Raw genomic sequence first — 27,673 nt, forward strand, 5'->3', positions numbered from 1 at the left:
CTCCTGCCCTATACTATAGTCCTGTCCTATACTATACTCCTGTCATGTACATCTGTCCTATACTATACTCCTGCCCTATGCTATAGTCCTGTCATCTATATCTGTCCAATACTATACTCCTGTCATCTATATCCGTCCTATACTATACTCCTGTCCTATACTATACTCCCACCCTATACTATACTCCCGCCCTATACTATACTCCTGCCCTGTACTATACTCCTGTCCTATACTATACTCCTGTCATCTACATCCGTCCTATACTATACTTGTGTCATCTATATCTGTCCTATACTATACTCCTGCCCTATACTATAGTCCTGTCCTATACTATACTCCTGTCATCTATATCCGTCCTATACTATACTCCTGCCCTATATTATACTCCTGCCCCATACTATACTCCTGCCCTATACTATACTCCTGCCCTATACTATACTCCCGGCCTATACTATAGTCCTGTCCTATACTATACTCCTGCCCTATGCTATAGTCCTGTCCTATACTATATTCCTGGCCTATACTATAGTCCTGTCCTATACTATACTCCTGTCATCTACATCCGTCCTATACTATACTCCTGCTCTATGCTATAGTCCTGTCCTATGCTATAGTCCTGTCCTATACTATACTCCTGCCCTCTGCCATAATCCTGTCACCTATATCCGTCCTATATTATACTCCTGCCCTATACTATACTCCCGGCCTATACTATAGTCCTGTCCTATACTATACTCCTGCCCTATGCTATAGTCCTGCCCTATACTATATTCCTGTCCTATACTATACTCATGCCCTATACTATACTCCTGTCCTATACTATACTCCTGCCCTATACTATAGTCCTGTCCTATACTATACTCCTGTCATGTACATCTGTCCTATACTATACTCCTGCCCTATGCTATAGTCCTGTCATCTATATCTGTCCAATACTATACTCCTGTCATCTATATCCGTCCTATACTATACTCCTGTCCTATACTATACTCCCACCCTATACTATACTCCCGCCCTATACTATACTCCTGCCCTGTACTATACTCCTGTCCTATACTATACTCCTGTCATCTACATCCGTCCTATACTATACTTGTGTCATCTATATCTGTCCTATACTATACTCCTGCCCTATACTATACTCCTGCCCTATACTATAGTCCTGTCCTATACTATACTCCTGTCATCTACATCCGTCCTATACTATACTCCTGCCCTATACTATACTCCTGGCCTATATTATAGTCCTGTCCTATACTATACTCCTGCCCTGTACTATAGTCCTGTCCTATACTATACTCCTGTCCTATACTCCTGTCATCTATATCCATCCTATACTATACTCCTGTCCTATACTATACTCCTGCCCTATGCTATAGTCCTGTCCTATACTATACTCCTGTCATCTACATCCGTCCTATACTATACTCCTGGCCTATACTATACTCCTGCCCTATGGTGTAGTCCTGTCCTATACTATACTCCTGTCATCTATATCCATCCTATACTATACTCCTGCCCTATACTATAGTCCTGCCCTATGCTATAGTCCTGTCGTCTATATCCATACTATACTATACTCCTGTCCTATACTATACTCCTGTCCTATACTATACTCCTGTCCTATACTATACGCCTGCCCTATACTATACTCCTGTCCTATACTATAGTCCTGTCCTATACTATACTCCTGTCATCTATATCCGTCCTATACTATACTCCTGCCCTATACTATACTCCTGCCCTATACTATACTCCTGCACTATACTATACTCCTGGCCTATACTATACTCCCGCCCTATGTTATAGTCCTGTCCTATACTATACTCCTGTCATCTACATCCGCCCTATACTATACTCCTGACCTATACTATACTCCTGTCCTATACTATACTCCTGTCATCTACATCTGTCCTATACTATACTCCTGTCCTATACCATACTCCTGCCCTATGCTATAGTCCTGTCCTATACTATACTCCTGTCATCTACATCCGTCCTATACTATACTCCTGGCCTATACTATACTCCTGCCCTATGCTATAGTATGTCCTATACTATACTCCTGTCATCTATATCCATCCTATGCTATACTCCTTCCCTATACTATAGTCCTGCCCTATGCTACAGTCCTGTCCTATGCTATAGTCCTGTCCTATACTATACTCCTGTCCTATACTATACTCATGCCCTATACTATACTCCTGTCCTATACTATACTCATGTCCTATGCTATAATCCTGTCCTATACTATAGTCCTGCCCTATACTATACTCCTGTCATCTATATCCGTCCTATACTATACTCCTGCTCTATGCTATAGTCCTGTCCTATGCTATAGTCCTGTCCTATACTATACTCCTGCCCTCTGCCATAATCCTGTCACCTATATCCGTCCTATATTATACTCCTGTCCTATACTATACTCATGTCCTATGCTGTAGTCCTGTCCTATACTACATTCCTGTCCAATACTAGGCTATGAGGGGTGGCCAGTCCTCTTATGGTTGTGCTGGGTGGAGGCTATAACAGAACATGGTCCAACCCGGACAGGAAGACCACATCAGTGGCTCAACCCACTCAAGTGACGCACCCCTCCTAGGGATGGCATGGAAGAGCAGCAGTAAGCCAGTGACTCAGCCCCTGTAATAGAGTTTGAGGCAGAGAGTCCCGGTGGAGAAAGGGGAAAAAGCCAGGCAGAGACAGCAAGGGCGGTTCATTGCTCCAGAGCCTTTCCGTTTACCTTCACACTCCTGGGTCAGACTACACTCAATCATAGGACCTACTGAAGAGATGAGTCTTCAATAAAGACTTAAAGGTTGAGACCGAGTCTGAGTCTCTCACATGGATAGGCAGACCATTCCATAAAAATGGAGCTCTATAGGAGAAAACCGTGCCTCCAGCTGTTTACTTAGAAATTCTAGGGACAATTAGGAGGCCTGCGTCTTGTGACCATAGCGTACATGTAGGTATGTACGACAGAACCAAATCAGAAAGATAGGTAGGAGCAAGCCCATGTAATGCTTTGTAGGTTAGTAGATAAACCTTGAAATCAGCCCTTGTCTTAACAGGATGCCAGTGTAGAGAGACTAGGACTGGAGTAATATGATAAAACATTTTGGTTCTAGTCAGGATTCTATCAGCCGTGTTTAGCACTAACTGAGGTTTATTTATTGCTTCATCCAGGTAACCAGAAAGTAGAACATTGCAGTTGTCTAACCTAGAAGTGACAAAGGCATGGATACATTTTTTCTGCATCATTTTTGGACAGAAAATGTCAGATTTTTGCAATGTTACGTAGATGCAAAAAAGCTGTTCTTGAAACACTCTTGATATGTTTGTCAAAAGAGAGATCAGGTTCCAGAGTAACGCTGAGGTCCTTCACAGTTTTATTTGAGACGACTGTACAACCATCAAGATGAATTGTTAGATTCAACAGAAGATCTCTTTGTTTCTTGGGACCTAGAACTAGCATCTCTGTTTTGTCCGAGTTTAAAAGTAGAAAGTTTGCAGCCATCCACTTCCTTATGTCTGAAACACAGGCTTCAAGCGAGGGCAATTTTGGGGCTTCACCATGTTTCATCGAAATATACAGCTGTGTGTCGCATAGCAGTGAAAGTTAACATTATGTTTCCAAATGACATCACCCAGAGGTAAAATATATAGTGAAAACAATAGTGGTCCTAAAAAGGAGCCTTGAGGAACACAAAAATGTACAGTTGATTTGTCAGAGGACAAACCATCCACAGAGACAAACTGCACAGGAAGCAGCTCTTTCAGTAGTTTAGTTGGAATAGGTTCCAGTATGCAGCTTAAAGTTTTAGAGGCGATGATTATTTTCATCAATGTGTCAAGAGATATAGGATTAAAAAACTTGTGTCTCCCGTGATCCTAGGTCCTGGCAGAGTTGTGCAGAGTCAGGACAACTGAGCTTTGGAGGAATACGCAGATTTAAAGAGGAGTCCGTCATTTGCTTTCTAATGATCATGATCTTTTCCTCAAAGAAGTTCATGAATTTATAAGTGAAAGCCATCCTCTCTTGGGGAATGCTGCTTTTTAGTTAGCTTTGCAACAGTATCAAAAATACATTTGGGATTGTTCTTATTTTCCTCAATTAATTTGGAAAAATAGGATGATTGAACAGCAGTGAAGGCTCTTCGATACTGCACGGTACTGTCTTTCCAAGCTAGTCGGAAGACTTCCAGTTTGGTGTAGCTCCATTTACTAAGTTCCAATATTCTGGAAGCTTGCTTCAGAGCTCGGGTATTTTCTGTATACCTGGGAGCTAGTTTCTTATGATAAATGTTTTTTGTTTTTAGGGGTACGACTGCATCTAGGGTATTGTGCAAGGTTAAATTGAGTTCCTCAGTTAGGTGGTTAACTGATTTTTGTACTCTGACGTCCTTGGGTAGGTAGAGGGAGTCTGGAAGGGCATTTAGGAATCTTTGGGTTGTCCGAGAATTTATAGCACGGCTTTTGATGATCCTTGGTTGGGGTCTGAGCAGATTATTTGTTGGGATTGCAAACGTAATAAAATGGTGGTCCGATAGTCCAGGATTATGAGGAAAAACATTAAGATCCACAACATTTATTCCACGGGACAAAACTAGGTCCAGAGTATGACTGTGGCGGTGAGTAGGTCCGGAGACGTGTTGGACAAAACCCACTGAGTCGATGAAAGCCTTTTGGAGAGGGTCGGTGGGTCTGTGGACTTTTCCATGTGAATATTAAAATCACCAAAAATTAGAATATTATCTGCCATGACTACAAGGTCCAATAGGAACTCAGTGAGGAACGCTGTGTATGGCCCAGGAGGCCTGTAAACAGTAGCTATAAAAAGTGATTGAGTAGGCTGCATAGATTTCATGACTAGAATCTCCTGTCCTATGCTATCTTATGGCCTATACTCATGGCCTATACTCCTGTCCTATACTATTCTCCTGTTCTATGCTATACTCCTGTCCTATGCTATACTCCTGTCCTATGCTATACTCCTGTCCTATACCCCAGACAAACACACCTGATTCAACTTGTCAATTAATCATCAGGCCCTCAATGAATTGAATCCGGTGTTGTTTGTCTGGGGCTACAACGACAATGTGTTCTGTTGGGGTCCTAGAAGGACGGAGTTGAGACCACTGGTATAGAGGGTATATCACTGATCTGTATTCTAGCTGCTGATTTGCTGAACTCATATTTAAGGTCTCAAGGTCTGCATCTCAGTGCTAGAGGCGTCACTACAGACCCTGGTTTGACCCCGGGCTGTATCACAACCGGCGCTGATTGGGATTCCCATAGGGCAGCGCACAATTGGCCCAGGGGCGTCCGGATTAGAGGAGGGTTTGGCCGGGGTAGGCCATCATTGTAAATAAGAATTTGTTCTTAAACCTCTCTGGGATATGTGGGACGGTAGCGTCCCATCTCGCCAACAGCCAGTGAAATTGCAGGGCGCCAAATTCAAAACAACAGAAATCCCATTTTAAAGATAAACTTGTTGTAAATCCAGCCACAGTATCCCATTTTAAAAAGGCTTTACGACGAAAGCACACCAAACGATTATGTTAGGTCAGCACCTCGTCACATAAAACACAGCCATTTTTCCAGCCAAAGAGAGGAGTCACAAAAATCAGAAATAGAGATAAAATGAATCACTAACCTTTGATGATCTTCATCAGATGACACTCATAGGACTTCATGTCACACAATACATGTATGTTTTGTTCGATAAAGTTCATATTTATATAAAAAAATCTGAGTTTACATTGGCGCGTTATGTTCAGTAGTTCCAAAACATCCGGTGATTTTGCAGAGAGCCACATCAATTTACAGAAATGCTCATAATAAACATTGCTAAAAGATACAAGTGTTATACATGGATGTTTAGATCCACTTCTCTTTAATGCAACCGCTGTGTCAGATTTCAAAAAAGCTTTACGGAAAAAGCACACCATGCAATAATCTGAGTACAGCGCACAGACACAAAAACAAGCCATACAGATATCCGCAATGTTGTGGAGTCAACAGAAGTCAGAAATAGCCTTATAAATATTCACTTTTGATGATCTTCATCGGAATGCACTCCCAGGAATCCCAGTTCCACAATAAATGTTTGTTTTGTTCGATAAAGTCCATCATTTATGTCCAAATACCTCCTTTTTGTTCGCGCGTTTAGGTCCAGACGAAAAGTAAAAAAGTTCAGTTACAGTCCGTAGAAACATGTCAAACGATGTATAGAATCAATCTTTAGGATGTTTTTAATATAAATCTTCAATAGTGTTCCAACCGGAGAATTCCTTTGTCTTCAGAAATGCAATGAAACGCAGACCGCTCTCACGTGTGTGATCAACTCGTGCGTGATCAGCTCATGCCACTCTGGCAGAGCCCTGACTCAATCAGCTCTCATTCCCCCCTCCTTCAGTGTAGGAGCCTCAAACAAGGTTCTAAGGACTGTTGACATCTAGTGGAAGCCTTAGGAATTGCAATATGACCCCATAGACACTGTATATTTGATAGGTAATGACTTGAAAACTAGAAACCTCAGATTTCCCACTTCCTGGTTGGATTTGTTCTCAGGTTTTTGCCTGCTATATGAGTTCTGTTATACTCTCAGACATCATTCAAACCGTTCTATGCATATTCTAGCTTTTATGGCTGAGTAGCAGGCAGTTTACTCTGGGCAGCTTTTTATCCAAGCTACTCAATACTGCCCCCAGCCCCAAAGAAGTGAACTGACTTGCCTAGTTAAAGGTTCAAATATGAATAAAACATATTTCTGTGTGTCTGTGTGTACCACTACATATTTTGTAAATATGGCTAGTGTTGCGTATGTTTAGAGCTTGTGCCATTTAATGTATAGTAGAAACTTCAAAGTGTTTTTCAGATATTATTTAAATGTTTTCATGATACTGGCAGTGCTTAGGTGTCACTCATCTCTTAGCCGTAGCTAAAACCGGCTTCAGCAGACACAATCAGTCATCCTTGTGTTTCTCCCTCCAGCCGCCTCCTGCTATCTACGACAAGCAGCTGGATGAGAGAGAACACTCCATCGATGAATGGAAAGGTAAACATATCACATCTTGAGAGTATATACAGTTGAATTCGGAAGTTTACATACATCGAGGTTGGAGTCATTAAAACTCGTTTTTCAACCACTCCACAAATTTCTTGTTAACAAACTATAGTTTTGGCAAGTCTGTTAGTACATTTACTTTGTGCATGACACAAGTAATTTTTCCAACAATTGTTTACAGACAGATTATTTCACTGTTTCACAATTCCAGTGGGTCAGAAGTTTACATACACTAAGTTGACTGTGCCTTTAAAAAGCTTGGAAAATTCCAGAAAATGATGTCATGGCTTTAGAAGCTTCCAGTAGGCTAATTGACATAATTTGAGTCAATTGGAGGTGTACCTGTGGATGCCTACCTACAAACAGTGCTTCTTTGCCTGACAGGAGAATTTTAAAAAATCAGAAAAAAGAAATCTGAAAAAAATTGTAGACCTCCACAAGTCTGGTTCATCCTTGGGAGCCATTTCCATACACCTGAAGGTACCACGTTCATCTGTACAAACAATGGTACAAACAAAAACACCATGGGGCCACGCAGCCGTCATACCGCTCAGAAAGGAGAGGTGTTCTGTCTCCTAGAGATGAACTTACTTTGGTGCGAAAAGTGCAAATCAATCCCAGAACAACAACAAAGGACCTTGTGAAGATGCTGGAGGAAACAGGTACAAAAGTATCTATATCCACAGTAAAACGAGTCCTATATCGACATAACCTGAAAGGCCGCACAGCAAGGAAGAAGCCACTGCTCCAAACCACCATAAAAAAGCCAGACTACGGTTTGCAACTGCACATGGGGACAAAGATCGTACTTTTTTGAGAAATGTCTTCTGGTCTGATGAAACAAAAATAGAATTGTTTGGCCCTAATGACCACAGTTATGTTTGGAGGAAAAGGGGGAGGCTTGCAAGCCGAAGAACACCATCCCAACTGTGAACCACGGGGCTGGCAGCATCATGTTGTGGGGGTGCTTTGCTGCAGGAGGGACTGGTGAACTTCACAAAATAGATGGCATCATGAGGAGGGAAAATTATGTGGATATATTGAAGCAACATCTTAAGACATCAGTCATTTGTGACCAAGTTAAAGTATGGTTATATCTTGGGTCTTCCAGGGCCTCCCGGGTGACGCAGTGGTTTAAGGCACTGCATCGCTGGTGCTAGCTGTGCCAGCAGAAACCCTGGGTTCGTGCCCAGGCTCTGTCGCAGCCGGCCGCGACCGGGAGGTCCATGGGACGAAGCACAATTGGCCTAGCCTCGTCCGGGTTAGGGAGGGCTTGGCCGGTAGGGATATCCTTGTCTCATCTCGCAGTAGTGCCTCCTGTGGCAGGCACAGTGCACGCTGACCAGGTCGCTAGGGGAACGGTGTTTCCCCCGACACATTGGTGCGGCTGGCTTCCGGGTTGGATGCACGCTGTGTTAAGAAGCAGAGTGACTTGGTTGGGTTGTGTTTCGGAGGGCGCATTACTCTCGACCTTAGTCTCTCCCAAGCCCGTACGGGAGTTGCAGCGATGAGACAAGATAGTAACTACTAAAAACAATTGGATACTACGGAATTGGGGCGAAAAAATGGGGTAAAATTTAAAAGCAAAATTAAAATATTAAAAATCTTGGGTCTTCCAAATGGACATTGACCCCAAGCATACTTCCAAATGGACATTGACCCCAAGCATACTTCCAAATGGACATTGACCCCAAGCATACTTCCAAATGGACAATGACCCCAAGCATACTTCCAAATGGACATTGACCCCAAGCATACTTCCAAATGGACAATGACCCCAAGCATACTTCCAAATGGACAATGACCCCAAGCATACTTCCAAATGGACATTGACCCCAAGCATACTTCCAAATGGACATTGACCCCAAGCATACTTCCAAATGGACATTGACCCCAAGCATACTTCCAAATGGACATTGACCCCAAGCATACTTCCAAATGGACATTGACCCCAAGCATACTTCCAAATGGACATTGACCCCAGCATACTTCCAAATGGACAATGACCCCAAGCATACTTCCAAATGGACAATGACCCCAAACATACTTCCAAATGGACAATGACCCCAAGCATACTTCCAAATGGACAATGACCCCAAGCATACTTCCAAATGGACAATGACCCCAAGCATACTTCCAAATGGACAATGACCCCAAACATACTTCCAAATGGACAATGACCCCAAGCATACTTCCAAATGGACAATGACCCCAAGCATACTTCCAAAGTTGTGGCAAAATGGCTTAAGGACAACAAAGTCAAGGTATTGGAGTGGCCATCACAAAGACCTGACCTTAAATCCTTTGTCAAATTTGTGGGCAGAACTGAAAATGCTTGTGCGAGCAAGGAGGCCTACAAGCCTGACTCAGTTACACCAGCTCTGTTAGGAGGAATGGGCCAAAATTCACCCCACTTATTATGGGAAGCTTGTGGAAGGCTAATCGTTTGACCCAAGATATACAATTTAAAGGCAATGCTACCAAATACTAATTGAGTGTATGTAAACTTCTGACCCACTGGAAATGTGATGAAAGAAATTCAAGCTGAAATAAATCATTCTCTCTATTATTCTGACATTTCACATTGTTAAAATAAAGTGGTGATCCTAACTGACCTACGGCAGGGAATTTTTACTACAGTAGGATTAGATGTCAGGAATTGTGAAAAACTTAGTTTAAATGTATTTGGCTGAGGTGGATATAAACTCCCGACTTCAACTGTAGGTATGTTGTAATTATATTGCTAAGGAGGCCTCTATCTGAGGAGTCTATGGTCTGCGTTTACACAGGCAGTCCAATTCTAATCTTTTTTTCCACTGATTGGTCTTTTGAAGCTGGCCAACAATACTCATTCATACTCACTCAGTCTACTCATTCATTTTCTATTTGAGTTTGTATAATAACTTTTCCAGTTTATTTGTTGCCATGGTAATTAGACTCATAGAATGGACTAGTAGAGCAGAGGACAATAGAGCCTGCTATTACTCTGCTATTTGAAAGATTTTTTTTTTCTCCACAATTTTTCCTCTCTCGCTCTCTATCTCTCTATCTCTCTCTCTCAATCTCACTTTCCAGAACTAATCTACAAAGAGGTGATGAACTTTGAGGAGAGGACGAGGAACGGGGTGGTGAAGGGACAACCCTCTACCTCAGGTACTCTCAGTGCATAACCTAGTCCCCTCTGTAAGTTGAATTATAAATATAATCACTCACTGGACATTTCTTTGTCACAGAGAAATTCATCCGTACGTTGACCACCATTCGTCTTTGTCTCTCGTCTTGTTTTTCCGAGACATGTAGTGTATGATTTGTACATGAGTAATTATATCTGTATGTAAAAGTATCGGTTTAAACTGTAGATTTGGTATTTTTTGACCAACCATATGTGTTTTGTGTATGTACAATGATAAATCTGTATTTGAATGGTATTATTGTACGCATTTAGGCATTTGAAAAGTAATATCTGTATGGAGTAAGTGATTCATGTGCATTGATTAAAAAGGTTGCTGTCCCCCTACTCTATGGAAAAGGTAATATAGGCTATATACACTGCTCAAAAAAATAAAAGGGAACACTTAAACAACACAATGTAACTCCAAGTCAATCACACTTCTGTGAAATCAAACTGTCCACTTAGGAAGCAACACTGATTGACAATAAATTTCACATGCTGTTGTGCAAATGGAATAGACAACAGCTGGAAATTATAGGCAATTAGCAAGACACCCCCAATAAAGGAGTGGTTCTGCAGGTGGTGACCACAGACCACTTTTCAGTTCCTATGATTCCTGGCTGATGTTTTGGTCACTTTTGAATGCTGGCGGTGCTTTCACTCTAGTGGTAGCATGAGACGGAGTCTACAACCCACACAAGTGGCTCAGGTAGTGCAGCTCATCCAGGATGGGACATCAATGCGAGCTGTGTCAAGAAGGTTTGCTGTGTCTGTCAGCGTAGTGTCCAGAGCATGGAGGCGCTACCAGGAGACAGGCCAGTACATCAGGAGACGTGGAGGAGGCCGTAGGAGGGCAACAACCCAGCAGCAGGACCGCTACCTCCACCTTTGTGCAAGGAGGAGCAGGAGGAGCACTGCCAGAGCCCTGCAAAATGACCTCCAGCAGGCCACAAATGTGCATGTGTCTGCTCAAACGGTCAGAAACAGACTCCATGAGGGTGGTATGAGGGCCCGACGTCCACAGGTGGGGTTTGTGCTTACAGCCCAACACCGTGCAGGACGTTTGGCATTTGCCAGAGAACACTAAGATTGGCAAATTCGCCACTGGCGCCCTGTGCTCTTCACAGATGAAAGCAGGTTCACACTGAGCACATGTGACAGACGTGACAGAGTCTGGAGACGCCGTGGAGAACGTTCTGCTGCCTGCAACATCCTCCAGCATGACCAGTTTGGCGGTGGGTCAGTCATGGTGTGGGGTGGCATTTCTTTGGGGGGCCGCACAGCCCTCCATGTGCTCGCCAGAGGTAGCCTGACTGCCATTAGATATTGAGATGAGATCCTCAGACCCCTTGTGAGACCATATGCTGGTGCGGTTGGCCCTGGGTTCCTCCTAATGCAAGACAATGCTAGACCTCATGTGGCTGGAGTGTGTCAGCAGTTCCTGCAAGAGGAAGGCATTGATGCTATGGACTGGCCCGCCCGTTCCCCAGACCTGAATCCAATTGAGCACATCTGGGACATCATGTCTCGCTCTATCCACCAACGCCACGTTGCACCACAGACTATCCAGGAGTTGGCGGATGCTTTAGTCCAGGTCTGGGAGGAGATCCCTCAGGAGACCATCCGCCACCTCATCAGGAGCATGCCCAGGTGTTGTAGGGAGGTCATACAGGCACATGGAGGCCACACACACTACTGAGCCTCATTTTGACTTGTTTTAAGGACATTACATCAAAGTTGGATCAGCCTATAGATCAGCCTGTGGTTTTCCACTTTCATTTTGAGTGTGACTCCAAATCCAGACTTCCATGGGTTGATAAATTTGATTTCCATTGATAATTTTTGTGTGATTTTGTTGTCAACACATTCAACTATGTAAAGAAAAAAGTATTTAATAAGAATATTTCATTCATTCAGATCTAGGATGTGTTATTTTAGTGTTCCCTTTATTTTGTTGAGCAGTGTGTATATATATATATATATATATATACACACTGATTGTCCAAAATATTACTAACACATTTCTATTATTGGGTGTCACCCCCCAAAAAACCTTTTCTCTCAGAACAGCCTCAATTCGTCAGGGCATGGACTCTACAAGGTGTCCAAAGTGTTCCACAGGGATGTTGGCCCATGTTGACTCCAAAGCTTACAACAGTTTCCAACAGTGTCAACTTGGCTGGATGTCCTTTGGGTGGTGGACCATTCTTGATACACATGGAAAACTGTTGAGTGTGGAAAAACCCAGCAGCTTTGCAGTTCTTGACACAAACCGGTGCATCTGGCACCTACTACCATTACCCCGTTCAAAGGCACATACATCTTTTGTCTTGCCTATTCACCCTCTGAATGGCACACATACAATCCATTTCTCAAGGCTTAAAAATCATTTTTCAACCTGTCTCCTCCCCTTCATCTACGCTGATTGAAGTGGATTTAACAGGTGACATCAATAAGGGATCATAGTTTGCACCTGGTCAGTCTGTGTCATGGAAAGAGCAGGTGTTCTTAATGTTTTGTACACTCAGTGTTTATTTATTAGTTATGAACTTTCACATCTGTACTGTAACATATCATGAATTAAAGCTGGGGTCTTTGGTCCTTGCTCTTCCAGAGAAACACTAGAATTTCTCTCGTTCTGAGATGTCTTATTTGATAAATATTTTCAGCCCTATAAATATGTTCTGTAAAAATGGGTAGTGTCAATTCCCTTGAATGGCCACTTGAGGGTGGTGTGGAGTCATGCTGGCACAGAATTGGTAACATTATGGCGTCAGTCCAGTCTAGTGCTGCTGAGAGGAAAACAACTTGCCTCGGTCGTTCTCCTCAACTGTTTTTGGCGGAGAGCGTTTTTATACTGTACAAAGTGTCACTATGGAAGTTGTATTTGGGGATTGCTCAGTGTCTACAGACTTCCTTGTTAGGGTTCTGTTAAGGGGACAGTGGCCTGGATGTGGTTTAATCCGCAGTGCGATACTGTTACTGTCTCCCTCCCCCTCGGTCTCTCTCTCTCCCTCCCTCCCTTATCCCTCTACCTCACTCTCCTTCTCTCTTTCCCTCTCTCTCTCTCTCTCTCTCTCTCTCTCCCTCCCTCCCTTATCCCTCTACCTCACTCTCTTTCTCTCTTTCCCTCCCTCCCTCTCTCTCTCTCTCTCTCCCTCCCTCCCTTATCCCTCTACCTCACTCTCCTTCCCTCTCTCCACCCCTCTCTCTCCCTGCAATTAAGCAGATGGGTAGCCCTTGTGCTGAGGCGAGCAGAGAACAGACGCAGTGCTGAAGAGTCCCAGACGGCAGTATTTCACAGCATTAGCAGTACCAGGCTCTGGAGCACTGCCATTCAGCAGTACTTGGCTCAGGGCTTTCAGAGATCACATAGCCAGCCACGAGGCAGAACCAACTTTAGGGTTTAGTGATAAACCACCTGTCATTCTACACAGACCCAGGTAGAGTCAGGAGAAATAGATGACCGCCTGGCTGGGCACAGTGAACAATCTACTATACTGGTTGTGGATGGATGCAAATACAATGTGTTTTATGTGTTGGTTACTGTTCTTTGGCAATATTTCTATATGGGAGGATATATAATAACAATAAAGATGATTTCTTAGATTATTTCAGAATTGCCCCCTCCCAAAAATATATATTGCCCCCTCCCAAAAATATGTTTGTTTTTTTATAGATTTCCAGAATTGCTTTGAAATTTTGCAAAGATGACGTGTCATGTTTGATACAGGATTCTCAAACCTGTAAAAATGGTTTTAATGTTTATTTTGTCCTTGAGGAATACACAGTTAACTTACATTGATGTAGAAGCCACTGTGTGAGCACCGGATATCTCCTCCTACTGCTCTGTCTCTGAGTAAACCTGCCACTGTGGGGTTGGATACAATCGACGTTTGAGCCATAAATTGTGATTTAGCCTCCTCGTTTTATTGGTGGTCAGCTGAAATGTCTCCCATTGTCCTTTTATTAACCAACCGCCTGATAAACAGGAGATTTATGGTCCGCCTGCACAGTGGATGTCTTTTGTACAAATCACCTCACCATTTTGGTATGCTCTGGATCGAGTGGGATCGTTTCCTCTCGAGTAGATGAAAGGTGTGCGTGTAGAGGACATGCGTTATGTGACACTACAGACTTAGTGACTGTGGATTATGAGGCAGTGATACACATGGCAGAAAGTATGTGGACACCTGCTCGTCAAACATCTCACTCTAAAATCATGGGCATTAATATAGAGTTGGTCCCCCCTTTGCTGCTATAACAGCCTCCACTCTTCTGGGAAGGCTTTCCACTAGATGCTGGAACATTGCTGCTATAACAGCCGCCACTCTTCTGGGAAGGCTTTCCACTAGATGCTGGAACATTGCTGCTATAACAGCCTCCACTCTTCTGTGAAGCCTTTCCACTAGATGCTGGAACATTGCTGCGAAGACTTGCTTCCATTCAGCCACAAGAGCATTAGTCAGGTCGGACACTGACGCAAGCAGTAAAATTTGATTTAAAAAAGCAGATGAAAAAACACATTATGGGACAGCGGGGACTGTGAAACAACACAAACATTGGCACAGACACACACACACACACACACATACACACACACACACACACATACACATACACATACACAATAACATATGCACTATAGACTGATTAGGCCTGGCTTGCAGTCGGCATTCCAATTAATTCCAAAGGTGTTCGATGGGGTTGAGGTCAGAGATCTGTTCAGACCAGTCAAGTTCTTCCACATCGATCTTGACAAACCATTTCAGTATGGATCTCGTTTTGTGCACAACGGCATTGTCATGCTGAAACAGGAAAGGCACAGGTCATCTAGAATGTCATTTTATGCTGTAGCGTTAAGATTTCCCTTCACTGGAACTAAGGAACCTAGCCCGAACCATGAAAAACAGCCCCACACCATTATTCCTCATCCACCAAACTTTACAGTTGGCACTATGCATTAGAGCAGATTGCGTTCTCCTGGCATCCGCCAAACCCCGATTCATCCAACGGATTGCCAGCCCTCGGCGATCCAGTTCTATGAGCTTGTGTGGGCTACCACTTTGCGGCTGAGCCGTTGTTGGCCCTAGACTTTTGCACTTCACAATAACAGCACTTACAGTTGACCGAGGCAGGTCTAGCAGGGCAGAAATTTGACTTGTTGACTGTCTTGTTGGAAAGGTGGCATTCTATAACGGTGTCACGTTGAAAGTCACTGAGCTCTTCAGTAAGGCCATTCTACTGCCAACAATGGCCATCCGCCTGTCAGCAATGGGTGTGGCTGAAATAGCCGAATCCACTAATTTGAAGGGGTGTCTACATACTTTTGGCCATGTAGTGTATAAGTCTAGATAAAACCAGTAGACTGAAATAGGTGCCGGTACTGTTTTATATTTAGGCGCAGGAGCTCCACAATACATTTGAGCTAATAGTCTAGAAGAGGAACAGGAGCTCAAGCAGTAGAACATTTGAGGTGCCTGTACTTGGCTCCGGTGAGCTTCGGCCCAAGTCAAGCACTGGATAAAACTGTTCTCTATGGGAGTTATTTCATAATAACAGAATGCCTTCTGTATTCCTCCCTGCTTAAATAATGATGTTCTCTTCAGTTTTCTATCCTACTCTTTAAACTAGATGTTCCCTCTAATCTATTTGTTTCCGGCAAATGCTTTTAGTCCACCATATCTGGCTCTGGTATTGCCTAGAATACATCTTGGAAAACAGAACCAACTCAATCAGATTTATTTGAATCTAAAAAGCCTAAGAAAGACAGGGAAAAGGGAAGAGAACAATGATAGATGGAGCCATTTGCTGTGAAATGAAATGAAATAGCCCTGTCTGATCCTTTCAAAGGGGAAGATGAAGGACGACGTCTTGACTTCTGCGTATGATAATAAGAAGCCGGAGAATCCTTTCAATTGGACCCGTTTAGAACTGATTATCTGGCCTGTTTATTAACCATTTCATCTCTTTTACTTTGACATGCTGCTACTGAACACACAGCATATGGAAAGGTCTTTTAGGGACCTTTAAATAGAATCTTAGTATTAGTGTCTCTGAGGAGAGAGAGGACAGTGGACCCCAGCCTTAACTTGTTCTGTTACTGTCTCTGAGGAGAGAAAGGACAGTGGACCCCAGCCTTAACTTGTTCTGTTACTGTCTCTGAGGAGAGAGAGGACAGTGGACCCCAGCCTTAACTTGTTCTGTTACTGTCTCTGAGGAGAGAGAGGACAGTGGACCCCAGCCTTAACTTGTTCTGTTACTGTCTCTGAGGAGAGAGAGGACAGTCGACCCCAGCCTTAACTTGTTCTGTTACTGTCTCTGAGGAGAGAGAGGACAGTGGACCCCAGCCTTAACTTGTTCTGTTACTGTCTCTGAGGAGAGAGAGGACAGTGGACCCCAGCCTTAACTTGTTCTGTTACTGTCTCTGAGGAGAGAGAGGACAGCCTTAACTTGTTCTGTTACTGTCTCTGAGGAGAGAGAGGACAGTGGACCCCAGCCTTAACTTGTTCTGTTACTGTCTCTGAGGAGAGAGAGGACAGTCGACCCCAGCCTTAACTTGTTCTGTTACTGTCTCTGAGGAGAGAGAGGACAGTGGACCCCAGCCTTAACTTGTTCTGTTACTGTCTCTGAGGAGAGAGAGGACAGTGGACCCCAGCCTTAACTTGTTCTGTTACTGTCTCTGAGGAGAGAGAGGACAGTGGACCCCAGCCTTAACTTGTTCTGTTACTGTCTCTGAGGAGAGAGAGGACAGTGGACCCCCAGCCTTAACTTGTTCTGTTACTGTCTCTGAGGAGAGAAAGGACAGTGGACCCCAGCCTTAACTTGTTCTGTTACTGTCTCTGAGGGAGGAGAGAGAGGACAGTGGACCCCAGCCTTAACTTGTTCTGTTACTGTCTCTGAGGAGAGAGAGGACAGTGGACCCCAGCCTTAACTTGTTCTGTTACTGTCTCTGAGGAGAGAGAGGACAGTGGACCCCAGCCTTAACTTGTTCTGTTACTGTCTCTGATGAGAGAGAGGACAGTGGACCCCAGCCTTAACCTGTTCTGTTACTGTCTCTGAGGAGAGAGAGGACAGTGGACCCCCAGCCTTAACTTGTTCTGTTACTGTCTCTGAGGAGAGAGAGGACAGTGGACCCCAGCCTTAACTTGTTCTGTTACTGTCTCTGAGGAGAGAGAGGACAGTGGACCCCAGCCTTAACTTGTTCTGTTACTGTCTGAGGAGAGAGAGGACAGTGGACCCCAGCCTTAACTTGTTCTGTTACTGTCTCTGAGGAGAGAGAGGACAGTGGACCCCAGCCTTAACTTGTTCTGTTACTGTCTCTGAGGAGAGAGAGGACAGTCGACCCCCAGCCTTAACTTGTTCTGTTACTGTCTCTGAGGAGAGAGAGGACAGTGGACCCCAGCCTTAACTAGTTCTGTTACTGTCTCTGAGGAGAGAGAGGACAGTGGACCCCCAGCCTTAACTTGCCTCTCTCATGTCTGGTTTGTCACTGTGATTTGTATATAAGAACGGTTCCTTGTGTAACATTGTGTTGTGTTGTGACTGACTGTATGACACAGGAAGGGTTATATGTGTCACAGTAATGGTTGTAGCTGACTGTGACTGTGTCTATGTATTAGTGTCTGCGGGGCTGTTAGTTCATTGTAATCCCGGCTGCCTGTTTATTCCCTCAGCACAGGTGCAGCCGTGAACAGCAGTGGTGAGAGTCTCCCTTCCCCCTCCGTCAACGACATCTCCTCCATGTCCACCGACCAGACCCTGGCCTCAGACACCGACAGCAGCCTGGAGACCTCTGCAGGACCCCTGGGTTGTTGCAGGTGACTAGCAGCCTGCCTGCGCAACCCCATGTTCTTCAGAAGGTGAAACACAATGTCCAAAACAACCCAACCAACCTACCTACCTACCAACCACTACCAACCGAAACCTGAAAAAGAACAAAAATTATTAAAAGAGAAAAAAATTATGATATGAATGGGATGATTAAGGAAACATAAAGTAATTAGTATAAGAATTATGATTCTAAAATTTAAGCCTGCATTTTCATTCAAAAATAAATCACAAAAGTATAATGAAAAAAACTAAAATAAACTAAAGTGAAATATATTTATTAACTTCTAGTTGCTTTACTTATATCTCCCCCTTATATGGCATCATAAAAAATCCAAAAAGCTTAGACAGGCATCTTTCTGTAAAGTGTCATTAAAACTGGCTGTTCATTCCCCCAATACCTTGCAAGCGTCTGTGCTTCAGTCAATGTGGCAAGGTGTTCTTCTTTTTGGTCATTACTGCACAGTACTATATAAACCTCCATTCACTTCCCCCACACCTGATGTGATGGTACTGGTATGTTTTGATAACCTCTAGGCTTGAACCTGGGGTTGTCTCCTGTATGGGTGTGACAGATAGGTGTGTTTGAATACTGTTATTCCTGCAGGGGTTAGTGCTAGTGTTCCACACAGCACAGCGCCCCCTGTCTTCTGTAAATATGTAATTCTGTTCAGCAGCGAGCTAGGCACACAGACGGACAGACAGACAGAGTGGGACTGATGGCCAGTACTGGAAGTTCGTCTATAGCGCACCTTGCCACATGACATCACCGCCTTGACCTTTGTCCCCTTAACCTTTGCCCCTTGACCTTTCACCTTAGTTTAACCCCTTGCCTGTTAGACCTGCTGCATGATTACAAAAGCTAACTAATTATATGATTAAATGACTATAGATACTTTTGTTTATATAACATAAGTAATTGAACTTTTCAACCGGAGTGGTGCTGAAACCCAGGGATAGGGGAGCTCTAGTTAATGATGGATAGCTAAATATATATATTAACATACATACTGTAGTGATTGGCTGCAGGAGAAGTCATTGGGGCGTACAGTACTATCACTGTCATCGCTGAGTAGGATTGGGGTCAATTCCATTTAAATTCAGTCAATTCAGAATGTCAACTGAAATTCCAATTCTAATTCCATATTTTCATCATTGAAACACATTCAGGAAGATTGGAATTTGGAACTGAATTTTTCAATTGACTTCCTGAATTGACAATGGGACTGACCCCAAACTTGTCGCTGAGCTGGAACCTTAAGTTCTCATTTCTTTTTTGTGTTTTTTTGTTGAAATGAAATGATAAAATCCCTTCTGACTGCACGCCTGCACCACGCCTACGGGCTGTGGACCGGCCCACCCACCCACAGCCAGTCATTCCCAATGTCACCTACCCACCAACCAGGGTGGTCACTCACTCTGTTTCTGTGTCACTACTGTGGAGTAAAGAAGAGGAGAGAAGGAGACCTATATGTGTGTGTTACTATCTGAAGAACGCTTTGGGGGGGGGGGGGGGATCAAGAGGTTACCTCATAGAATAGTTTAGTTCCTCAATCACATCTGTGACTACTACTTACTGTAATGACTACTACTTACTGTAATGACTACTACTTACTTATTGTAATGACTACTACTTACTTACTGTAATGACTACTACTTACTGTAATGACTACTACTTACTTACTGTAATGACTACTACTTACTTACTGTAATGACTACTACTTACTTACTGTAATGACTACTACTTACTGTAATGACTACTACTTACTTTCTGTAATGACTACTACTTACTGTAATGACTACTACTTACTTACTGTAATGACTACTACTTACTGTAATGACCACAACTTACTGTAATGACTACTACTTACTGTAATGCCTACCCATTACTGTAATGAATACTACTTACTGTAATGACTACTACTTACTTACTGTAATGACTACTACTTACTGTAATGACTACTTACTTACTGTAATGACTACTACTTACTTTCTGTAATGCCCACTACTTACTGTAATGGCTACTACTTACTTACTGTAATGCCTACTACTTACTGTAATGACTACTACTTACTGTAATGACTACTACTTACTGTAATGACTACTTACTTACTGTAATGACTACTACTTACTTTCTGTAATGCCCACTACTTACTGTAATGGCTACTACTTACTTACTGTAATGACTACTACTTACTGTAATGACTACTACTTACTGTAATGCCATATTTTGTCAAAAGGGAATCAGCTGATATACCGACTACCTATAAAACCAGTAATGTTAAAAATAAGGATTTTAACTGAATGTTTATTTATTATTGATTATTGATTATTTCATAGACTGAACCTGAATAATGGGAAGTGCCTTGTTTGGAATGATGCCGTTTCCTCATCTTAGATATGCAGTAATAACAACAACGCAGCAAAACCATTGAAATGAAGTTGGTGTCTGGTAGGGTTGAAACATTTCTGGTAACTTTCCCAGAAGTCCCAGGTTTTCCAGAAAATCCTGGTTGTAGGATTCCCAGTTGGATGATTCCCTCCCTTTTCATTCCCTCCTGAACCCAGGAATCCTCTATCTTATAATCCGTCAACTTTATGAAAAGCTGTGAAGTTTGGGAAAGTTTACCAGAGATGTTGAAACCTTAGTGTCTGGCCTGTCCTGTTCAATCTGTTTCCGCATGGTGCCACTGTCTGCACCTACCTGCACATAGTCACCACTACTGACTGATACCCATGTCCTCTCTATAGGAAGTACACTACAACCATCACCATGGAATCGTTGCATCTTTGACTAACTTAATCATGTAGAAATTGGAACCTACTTTTTAAACACACTGGGACTGTTGTTAAAATGCAGATAAAGACTCATCATCTACATGTTTTTCTGACCTATATAGTTACCTAGCAACTGAGCAGAATACCTTCTAAGTTCTTCTGACCTATATAGTTACCTAGCAACTGAGCAGAATACCTTCTAAGTTCTTCTGACCTATATAGTTACCTAGCAACTGAGCAGAATACCTTCTAAGTTCTTCTGACCTATATAGTTACCTAGCAACTGAGCAGAATACCTTCTAAGTTCTTCTGACCTATATAGTTACCTAGCAACTGAGCAGAATACCTTCTAAGTTCTTCTGACCTATATAGTTACCTAGCAACTGAGCAGAATACCTTCTAAGTTCTTCTGACCTATATAGTTACCTAGCAACTGAGCAGAATACCTTCTAAGTTCTTCTGACCTATATAGTTACCTAGCAACTGAGCAGAATACCTTCTAAGTTCTTCTGACCTATATAGTTACCTAGCAACTGAGCAGAATACCTTCTAAGTTCTTCTGACCTATATAGTTACCTAGCAACTGAGCAGAATACCTTCTAAGTTCTTCTGACCTATATAGTTACCTAGCAACTGAGCAGAATACCTTCTAAGTTCTTCTGACCTATATAGTTACCTAGCAACTGAGCAGAATACCTTCTAAGTTCTTCTGACCTATATAGTTACCTAGCAACTGAGCAGAATACCTTCTAAGTTCTTCTGACCTATATAGTTACCTAGCAACTGAGCAGAATACCTTCTAAGTTGTTTTGTTTTGTATCTGTAAATGTCTTATTTGATCAGTGTCCTTACATTTCAATAAAGGGATGAAATAAGAGTTTTTTTTGGTTTGTATATTTAAAGCATGAAAACCATATTTGTTACATACGCTACTATACCCCCTGGTGAAGGACAGTTGTGTAAATATTGAGCAATGTTTCATGGTTTTTCAACTTTTTTGAATGAAGACAGCAAGTGGGAGGGTTTTGAGTGGTTGAATTACATTTATTCAAAGCGCGAGAGGGAGCCGCACCAGCAAAGATCCTTATGCACCTGGGAAAAGAAAGGGGAAGGGGGGGGGTACCTAGTCAGTTGTCCAAGCAAATGTGTTCAACTCAAATGTGTCTTCTGCATTTAACCCACTGCAGAAGGTAAGTCTGAATACCAACTACTGAGAAGTGCTTAAATGAAAACAAGTAAAAAAAGGAATAGATATCTTAAGTCTGAATCAGGACCTTTGTGAATGAATACTGAACAAATATATAAACGCAACATGCAACAATTTCAACGATTTTACAGAGTTACTACAGTTCATGAGTTTTTCCCCACAAAAGGGTTTTATTACAGACAGAAATACTCCTCAGTTTCATCAGCTGTTCGGATGGCTGGTCTCTCCTGCAGGTGAAGAAGCCGGATGTGAAGGTCCTGGGCTGCCGTGGTTACACGTGGCGTGGTTATACAAATTCTCTAAAATAACGGAGGCGGTTTATGGTAAAAAATGAACATTCAATTCTCCGTCAACGGCTCTGGTGGACATTCCTGCAGTCAGCATGCCAATTGCACGCTCCCTAAAAACTTGCATTGTGACAAAACTGCACATTTTAGAGTGGCCTTTTATTGTCCCCAACACAAGGTGCACCTGTGTAATGACCATGCTGTTTAACCATCTTCTTGATATGCCACACCTGTCAGGTGTTTTTTTTATACTCATATATCCTGAACAGTTTCCCCACCCAAAGATAAGGACAACTTAAGGTCTATAACATGTCCCTCTGTGATAGTACAATATATGACTGTACTACTTCATAAGGATCGCTGTGTTTTCCGTCTAAATAGAATTCCCAAAGAAGGACACAAACATTCAAGCGTATAAAGACTAAAAACGTCAACAAACGGACACAATACGGAAAATGCTTTTTATTTTTAACTGACAGCTTTTGAAGTAGTATTCTTCTTTTGTATTTGTATTTTATTTTGTATTTTTTTAAATTGAACCTTTATTTAACGAGGCAAGTCAGTTAAGAACAAATTCTTATTTACAATGACAGCCTAGGAACAGTGGGTTAACTACCTTGTTCAGGGGCAGAACGACAGATCAATAATATATTCCACTTTCCTCTTCTCCTTCTTCTCTTCCATTATCTGGAATTCACAGTTGTGGTTAATACTGTTGTCAGCCAGGCTTAAGCCTGTTATGTCCTGCTGAAAGGTGGAGGGGGAGATAGGAGGAGATATCCCAGCTATCTCCTCTTGCTGTTGTTCAGGCAGTTTTTCGTCTGCACATTCCAGATGTCTGGGTTGTGTACCAAATGGCACCCCATTCTCTATATACACTTTTTATCAGTGCACTATGGGTAGTGAACTATGGGTATTGCAAAAGTGGTGAACTTTATAGGGAAGTGCACTATACAGGGATACTTCCATTTGAGATGAATCCCTCGTATAAGATTGATGACAGGCGCTCCTTAAGGGACGCCTATATGGGGTCCTTCAGGTCTTTTCATAAACAGATGCACAGATTATCCATGATATTAACCAGACACTCTAGTGTGTGCTCTAACAATGAACAAAAATGTCTTCAAAAATGGAAGGCAGGTGGGAGGAGGCAAGATCAGGTGGGACCATTCTAGCCAATGAGAGGGCAGTGACCAACAGGCACAACGGTTTCCACTAGTTACCATAGCCACAAAGTCAAATTTGGCTATATCGTACAAATACATGGGCACAAAAATTGGCATTTTGGTCTTAATTTAAGGTTAGAGTTAGGCATATGGTTAGCAGTGTGGTTAGGTTTAAAATCACATTTTAAGAAGATAAATTGTAGAAATACACAGGGTTTATGACTTTGTGTTTGTGGTAACTAGTGACAACCAGGCACAACTCCAATATAACGTTTTTTTTTTCAAAGTTGCAAGGATGTCACGTGTCCTACGTATATCAGTACACTAGAAACAACCTAAGGATTACGAAAATTCCATTAGATCAAATAAACCATTTCATTTATTATTTTTTGCTAACCAAATTTGACACTAATTGAAAACTCCTTGCTTGGAGAGAGAAATAAAAGTATGGCGCCCAGCACTCCACCCTGGACTTGAACAGCCTTTACGACCAAGTCCACCTCTACAAGGCAGCGGTGCCCACCTTCGCCCGGACCCTAAAGGACATCGCTCTCAAACGCAGACCCAACAATTCACACAGGAGCAACAGATCCCCCCCCCCCCCACATAGAGGACCCACGCCGAGAGGACCTACATCCAGACCACAACACAGCCAGCCGCACACCCACCCACCCCAACCAATCAACACCCCCTCAAGTCAACCATGCCCACACCCCATTTAGGCCCCCTCAGATCAGAACTATGCCACTCCTGCCCACCCCATGCACCCCACCCCCGCATAGAGGGCCTCAACATGGAAGTCACACATACGCCCAGGCTGTGAGCGGGCAAACAGGCCCAACCCCCACTACACTAGCCCAAGCCAATGGCATGTACCAGATCCTGGCTGGTCTTGGGCAGCAGGGTAGCCTAGTGGTTAGAGCGTTGGACTAGTAACCGAAAGGTTGCAAGTTCAAATCCCCGAGCTGACAAGGTACAAATCTGTCGTTCTGCCCCTGAACAGGCAGTTAACCCACTGTTCCCAGGCCGTCATTGAAAATAAGAATTTCTTCTTAACTGACTTGCCTGGTTAAATAAAGGTTTTTTAAAAAAAAATGCTCAGCAGGCTTTGCTCACACTTACTGATCTGAGGCCAAACCACGACCAACAACATTGGACACATTTTGGAACACAAAGCCTTCACTATCTCATCCTGGAATATCCAAGGCCAGAGGTCATCTGCCTTTGGCCTAAAGAGCAGGAACCTGGACTTACATCCTACAACTAACATGGTATAGAGGAGATGGACCCACTGGTTGCCCTCTAGGTTACAAAGAGCAGGTAGTCCCATCCATCAGACTACCAGGTTTGAAACAGGGAAGGGACTCAGGGGGTATGATAATTTTGTATAGAACAGACCTAACTCACTCCGTTAAATTAATCAAAACAGGAACATTTTACAATTGGCTAGAAATTCAAAAGGAAATTATCTTAAAAGAGAAAAATGTCCTCTTGTGTGCTTCCTACTGTATATCCCCCCACTAGAATCTCCATACTTTAAAGAAGATTCTCCATCCCGAAGGGGGTACTAGTCTGTGGCGACCTAAATGCCAGAACCAGACAAGAAACTGACACCCTCAGCGCACAGGGGGACAATCACCTGCCTGGAGCTGACAGCATTCCCTCCCCCATAGGCACCCCTAGGCACAACTATGACAACATAACCAACAAAAACGGGTCACAACTCCTGCAGCTCTGTCGCACACTGGATATGTACATAGTCAATGGTAGGCTTTGAGGAGACTCCTATGGTAGGTACACCTATAGCTTATCTCTTGGCTGTAGTACTGTAGACTACTTTATCACTGACCTCAACCCAGAGTCTCTCAGAGCGTTCAGTCAGCCCAATGATACCCCTATCAGATCACAGCAAAATCACAGTTTCCTTGAACAGAGCAAAACTCAATCATGAGGCATCAAAGCCAAAGGAACTGAGTAATATTAAGAAATGTTATAGATAGAAGGAAAGTAGAGTGGAAACCTACCAAAAAAATGATTAGGCAACAACAGATTCAATCCCTTTTAGACAACTTCCTGGACAAAACATTCCACTGTAATAGTGAAGGTGTAAACTTGGCAGTAGAAAATCTTAACAGTATATTTGACCTCTCAGCTTCCTTATCAAATCTAAAAATGTCAAACAGAAAACCGAAGAAAATGAACAATGACAAATGGTTTGATGAAGAATGCAAAAATCTAAGAAAGAAATTGAGAAACCTGTCCAACCAAAAACATAGCGACCCAGAAGACCCGAGTCTACGCCTTCACTATGGTGAATCACATCTTCACTACGGTGAATCACTAAAACAACCCAGAAAAAGAAGGAACAGCACGTCAGAAATCAGCTCAATGTAATTGAAGAATCCATAGACTCTAACCACTTCTGGTAAAATTGGAAAACACAAAACAAACAACAACACGAAGAATTATCTATCCAAAATGGAGATGTGTGTATAAACCACTTCCCCAATCTTTTTGGCTCTATAACAAAGAACAAACAGCAAAAACATATACCTGATCAAATAATGTTAGAATCATCTATTAAAGACGACCAGAACCCACTGGATTCTCCAATTACCTTGAATGAACTACAGGAAAAAATAAAAACCCCTGAACCCAAAAAGGCCTGTGGTGTTGATGGTATCCTCAATGAAATGATCAAATATACAGACAACAAATTCCAATTGGCTATACTAAAACTCTTTAACATCACCCTTAGCTCTGGCATCTTCCCCAATATTTGGAACCAAGGACTGATCACCCCAATCCACAAAAGTGGAGACACATTTGACCCCAATAACAACCGTGGAAAATGCGTCAACAGCAACCGTGGGAAAATCCTCTGCATTATCATTAACAGCAGACTCATACATTTCCTCAGTGAAAACAATGACTCATTTTGGCATGAGGGTCTGCTATACAAACTGATGGAAAGTGGTGTTGGGGGAAAAACATACAACATTATAAAATCCATGTACACAAACAACAAGTTTGCGATTAAAATAGGCAAAAACACACACATTTCTTTCCACAGGGCCGTGGGGTGAGACAGGGATGCAGCTTAAGCCCCACCCTCTTCAACATATATATCAACGAATTGGCGAGGGCACTAGAACAGTCTGCAGCACCCGGCCTTACCCTACTAGAATCTGAAGTCAAATGTCTACTGTTTGCTGATGATCTGGTGCTTCTGTCACCAACCAAGGAGGGCCTACAGCAGCACCTATATATTCTGCACAGATTCTGCCAGACCTGGGCCCTGACAGTAAATCTCAGTAAGACCAAAATAATGGTGTTCCAAAAAAGGTCCAATCGCCAGGACCACAAATACAAATTCCATCTAGACACCATTGCCCTAGAGCACACAAAAAGCTATGCATACCTCAGCCTAAACATCAGTGCCATAGGTAACTCCCACAAAGCTGTGAATAATCTGAGAGACAAGGCAAGAAGGACATTCTATGCCATCAAAAGGAACATAAAATTTGACATACCAATTAGGATCTGGCTAAAAAATAGTTGAATCAGTTATAGAACCCATTGCCCTTTATGGTTGTGAAGTCTGGGGTCCGCTCACCATTCAATAATTCACAAAATGGGACAAACACCAAATTGAGACTGCATGCAGAAATATAAAATAATGCACGCAGAGCAGAATTAGGCAGATACCCGCTAATTATCAAAATCCAGAAAAGAGCCGTTAAATACTACAACCACCCAAAAGGAAGAGATTCCCAAACCTTCCATAACAAAGCCATCACCTACAGAGAGATGAACCTGGAGAAGAGTCCCCTAAGCAAGCTGGTCCTGGGGCTCTGTTCACAAACACAAACAGACCCCACAGAGCCCCAGGATAGGACCCAACCAAATCATGAGAAAACAAAAATATAATTACTTGACACATTGGAAAGAATTAACAAAAAAACAGAGTAAACTAGAATGATATTTGGCCATAAACAGAGTACACAGTGGAAGAATACCTGACCACTGTGACTGGCACAAACGTAAGGAAAGCTTTGACTATGTACAGACTCAGTGAGCATAGCCTTGCTATTGAGAAAGGCCGCCGTAGGCAGACCTGGCTCTCAAGAGAAGACAGGTTATGTGCACACTGCCCACAACATG

At 42.8% G+C, this 27,673-nt stretch overlaps 1 protein-coding gene across 27 annotated transcripts in view; it reads left to right on the top strand.

Moving 5' to 3' along the window:
• mapk10 (mitogen-activated protein kinase 10) overlaps positions 1-21,729 on the top strand; it is a 135,690-nt gene extending 113,961 nt beyond the window's left edge. For 8 of the 27 annotated variants that reach the window (XM_020484751.2, XM_031826100.1, XM_031826102.1 and 5 more), the window contains 3 exons: positions 6,997-7,060; positions 10,145-10,222; positions 17,923-21,729. In XM_020484751.2, coding sequence (XP_020340340.1) covers positions 6,997-7,060; positions 10,145-10,222; positions 17,923-18,065 — 285 coding nt within the window. In that variant the 3' untranslated portion in view covers positions 18,066-21,729. Of the gene's footprint in view, positions 1-6,996; positions 7,061-10,144; positions 10,253-17,917 lie in introns of all 27 variants that reach the window. The other 19 variants (XM_020484755.2, XM_031826115.1, XM_031826107.1 and 16 more) reach the window with 5 other exon arrangements.
• Positions 21,730-27,673: the final 5,944 nt, after the last annotated feature.

Source organism: Oncorhynchus kisutch, linkage group LG6, assembly GCF_002021735.2.
Source record: "Oncorhynchus kisutch isolate 150728-3 linkage group LG6, Okis_V2, whole genome shotgun sequence".
Classification (NCBI taxonomy): domain Eukaryota; kingdom Metazoa; phylum Chordata; class Actinopteri; order Salmoniformes; family Salmonidae; genus Oncorhynchus; species Oncorhynchus kisutch.